This window comes from Cyprinodon variegatus, unplaced genomic scaffold, assembly GCF_000732505.1.
Source record: "Cyprinodon variegatus isolate N-32 unplaced genomic scaffold, C_variegatus-1.0 Scaffold148, whole genome shotgun sequence".
In the NCBI taxonomy this organism is placed as follows: domain Eukaryota; kingdom Metazoa; phylum Chordata; class Actinopteri; order Cyprinodontiformes; family Cyprinodontidae; genus Cyprinodon; species Cyprinodon variegatus.
The window spans coordinates 766,774-770,982 of NW_015150601.1; the positions used below are offsets into that span (position 1 = coordinate 766,774).

Below are 4,209 nucleotides of genomic sequence, written 5' to 3' on the forward strand. Positions count from 1 at the left end.
AATAAAATTTAAAAATCAGTTAACTTTTTTTCCCCACTGGCCCTAATCCTCTTCCGTAACTCCTCGATGAGTTTTCTACATTATTTTAAAGAAAATATCAAATAAATGTATTGTCAGGTTGACTTTATGATCATTTAAATGTCCCTTTAGCCACCAGAGAAACCTCTTTCGTCCATGCCATCAGTGCTGCTGGGGTCATGTTCACTCTGACCAGGAACTGCAGTTTGGGAGACCTGGAAAACTGTGGCTGTGATGTTTCCAACAATGGGAAAATTGGTGAGGTTCACAAAATGACAGAGATAAACCCGAAGGTGCTGAATATGAATGTAATCATTAGTTCTCTGCATGCAAGGAGGCCGCGGCTGGTTATGGGGGGGCTGCAGCGACAACCTGGATTTTGGGGAAAGGATTTCCAAACAGTATGTGGACGCGCAGGAGACGGGACAGGACTCAAGAGCTGCTGTTAATCTGCACAACAACGATGCAGGACGCCTAGTAAGGACTTATTATTATTATTATTATTATTATTTTAACTAAGGCAGCCAGTTTGTTGCAGACGCACTGATTTCCTCTCCTCCCACCAGGCAGTGAAGGCCACAGTGAAACGCATCTGCAGGTGCCACGGCATGTCCGAGAGCTGCAGCCTGCAGACGTGCTGGACGCAGCTGTCTGATTTTAGAGAGGTCGGTAATTACTTAAAGATCAAATACAATCAGGCTCAGAAGCTGGACATCGACAAGAAGCGCGTGAGGGCCGGAAACAGCGCGGACAGCCGCGGCGCCATCCTGGACGCGTTTGGAAACGTAGCCCAGACGGAGCTCATCTACCTGGAGGACTCGCCCGATTACTGCAGGAGGAACGCCAGCTTAGGGCTCCAGGGCACCGAGGGCAGGGAGTGTCTGCAACCAGGAGCGGGGCTGAGCCAGTGGGAGCGCAGGAGCTGCCGCAGGCTGTGCCATGAATGCGGCCTGAGAGTGGAGGAAATGCGCACCGAGGTGGTGAGCAGCTGCAACTGCAAGTTCCACTGGTGCTGCAGAGTCAACTGCGAGGACTGCTCCCAGGTTATAGTCAAGCATGTCTGTGCAAAGAAGGAATCCGGGGAAGGCTTTGCTTCCAGGCGGAGACACCGTGGATCCACATGAAAAAATATATATGTACATTCTTTTATCTGCACTTTCTATTCATTTTTACGCACATATTTATGTTTCTCTCTTGTTTTAATAAAAAAATTCTGAAGAGTCTGATTGTGTCCATTCACAAAAAACATTAAAAAAAAGCTAATAAACAAATGAAACAAAAAAGTTTAGCATAAGAATGGACTGAATCCACTTAAAGAGGGGATTACACAGCTAACATGGAGCAGATCACACCTAACCAAGGTGTTGATCCTCCACTTTGATGTCAATGTGTATTGACTACATTCAGAGAGCTGAGATGCTTTCAAAGACAAACTAGGGAACCTTTTTTTTTAGCCAGAAGTAGAATGCATTTAGTCTGATAATCTTTCTGAGAAACATCCTACAGTCTATCACTAAAATCTACATCAGTCATTTTTTCTTAAAATAAGTGCATTTGTTCTTGGATTGAGGATGTAAATGAGACACTTTGCCAATGGAACAAGACGATTTACATTTAAAATAAGAAAACACAATTGCATTGTCTTATTTCAAGTGCATATTATCTAATTATCTTATTTTAATAATAAAAATACTAATTCCATTGTCAAACTATCTCATTTACAAACTCAAATCAAGGTTTTTACTTATTTGTAGATCGTTTTTCCAGTGTTGTAAAAGTAAAAGTTCTGACCAACAATCTGCATTGAACATATGAGACATTTACAACCAGGAAACAGCTTCAAAGAATGTCAAAGATTTCTAATCTTTTAATTTGAAAGTAATTAGGTCTGGAATGATCCTTATCTCAGCCTGCTGGTCTCAATGAGCCTTTTATTTGTTTCCTTCTCTTGACCCCCTGGAACTCTAAAAATCTTCCTCTCAGCTGGATGCGTCATAAATCTGCCAGGCTCTTATTGAAAGGTGGGATGTCAAGGATATTACCTTTTTCAGGGAGTCTGTGCCTGAGGGGGTGGAAGTTTACCAGGAATGAGGAGCTGAGAGACTGTAAATGGAGATGGGAGTTCACTGAAAAAAATTATGCAACCTTTTTCGATTTTACTTAAGCATATTTAGTTACTTTAACACTATTAGAATTTAGGACAAAACAATTGTCTTAAAGTAAATATGATTAGGTGAATGCCAAAAGTGGTTGCATTATTTTTTTTCAGTGTTCGGCGTGTCATTAAAAGACTCATAAGAGATAAAAGACGGTTTTATGTTTTATATCTTTAAATGTGTCTTTAGATTGAAAGAAAATGTGCACAAACTTTGCACAATCAAAACATTAAATAAATGATCACCCAACTTCAGAATATAATGTTTAACATCCAGTCTGCTGTGCAATAAAGAAGGAGACTGTCCTTCTTGCACCTAAATGACTCCTGATTCTAATATTATTTCATTTTAACATCAAAATCAGGCTCCTTTCTGCAGAACCGACCAATGATTCCCTTTTCCAACCATTCTTGACTTCCTGAATTTCACAAACGATACTTTGCCTTAACTGGTGCCGTACACTGGAAAAGTGTAACCTTGCTCAAAGTTTAAAAAATGACGTCCAGATAGCACATCTAAAATATTTGACTTTGCAGAATCTGAATTTTATCCCTTGTTAGGACCTGATTATTTCACGTTGATGTAAATCAATAATACTCCACGTGACCCAACTTAAAATCTTTGCCGTTCCAAACGATTTCATTTGATGAACCAAACTAATATATTGAAATTGAACCAACCTAATGTACTTACTTTTAACTAAATGAACACAAATTAATGTCCGTATTGACTCCAGTTAATGAATATACATATAACCAAATTATAATTTTCACATTCAATTTGACTTTACTTCAAAAATAAATTTCCATTTTCCATCTTATAAACTCTATAAAAAAAAAACACCTGGCCAACAGATTACTTTAAATGTATTTATTAATTGTTAATATAGCCGTAAATGGTCTAAATCCAGATGGTGTAAATTGACGTTAAGTAACCTCAGCAAACAGTAGCAGTTAGCATCTGTTGCTAACATGCTAGCCATAACAGCCCTCCTGCTCTTTATAACACTGGAGGCTGCGGCTGCCAGTGACGGCGGGTATCCAGTATTTAACTCGAACAAAACTCCACAATGTACCTTCAAGCAATGTTTGTTAAGCTCTGGATGTAGCCCTATTTAACGTGCGAGGGTTTTTGGCTAGCTAACGTTAGCGTGTCATAAAATTATCGGTAAATGCGTAAACCCTGTCACTACCCTATCCGTCCTGCACATGCGCAAACAGATATACATCCGGGTTTCCATAAATAATGTAATTATGGTACCAAAACTACTTATTTCTATCCTTAACTCACTAAAGAATAGTAATTCACATCTTTTAAAAAATTTTCTATGGCTTTTGTGAGATATCTTTGATGCTTTTTAGATTTTCTTAATGAAACTGCTTCTCTGAAGTCATCATGGGACACGCTCAGAGCAGTCCGGCAAAATATGATTAAACCATCTTTATCTGCATTTTATTTGCTTCTTTCTTTAGATTACACGCCATGTCGCTTAAGGTTAAAATGAAACGAAAACATAAAACTAAAACAGATTAGATTTATGTTTAAATCCAAAGCTAAAAAAGTTAGCCACAAGAAGTAGCGAAGGATCCTATTTCCGGTGCAGATCGGGCAGAGACGAGTGATAAAGGATTTAAATGCATTTATTCTCTCAGGAAATACATTATTAACACATCATATTTTGGTACGTTTACTATTTTTGGGGAGGGAAAACATAATTTAGGTCTTTTTAACAAAATAAATCGAGGATGACCCGAATGTATATCTGGATGCGCAACTGAGCTAACCTGACTATGCCAGATGGATTTGCTCCACATATCCATCTTCCGTTGAAGTAATTTTGGTAAGGGGCGAAAATACTGGTTAGCTGATTGGCCTATGTTGGTGATAGACGGGCCAAATAAACCAATCAGATCATCGAAGCATATGACGTACTAACAGAGCGACGACGAAAACCCAGGCACAAGCCAATTGATAGATCAAACTCTTGCCGAAACCAGTCTGGAGAAGAGCAAAAACATATTTTCCTCTGAGAAAA

General features: G+C 39.0%; 1 protein-coding gene across 1 annotated transcript in view; it reads left to right on the top strand.

Annotated features, from left to right (window-relative positions):
* LOC107086320 (protein Wnt-8-like) overlaps window positions 1-1,142 on the top strand; it is a 2,803-nt gene extending 1,661 nt beyond the window's left edge. Inside the window, exons 4-6 of the mRNA XM_015377187.1 lie at window positions 151-276; window positions 353-495; window positions 585-1,142. Of these exons, the coding sequence (XP_015232673.1) occupies window positions 151-276; window positions 353-495; window positions 585-1,142 (827 nt within the window). The remainder of the gene's footprint in view (window positions 1-150; window positions 277-352; window positions 496-584) is intronic.
* The last annotated feature ends 3,067 nt before the right edge of the window (window positions 1,143-4,209 follow it).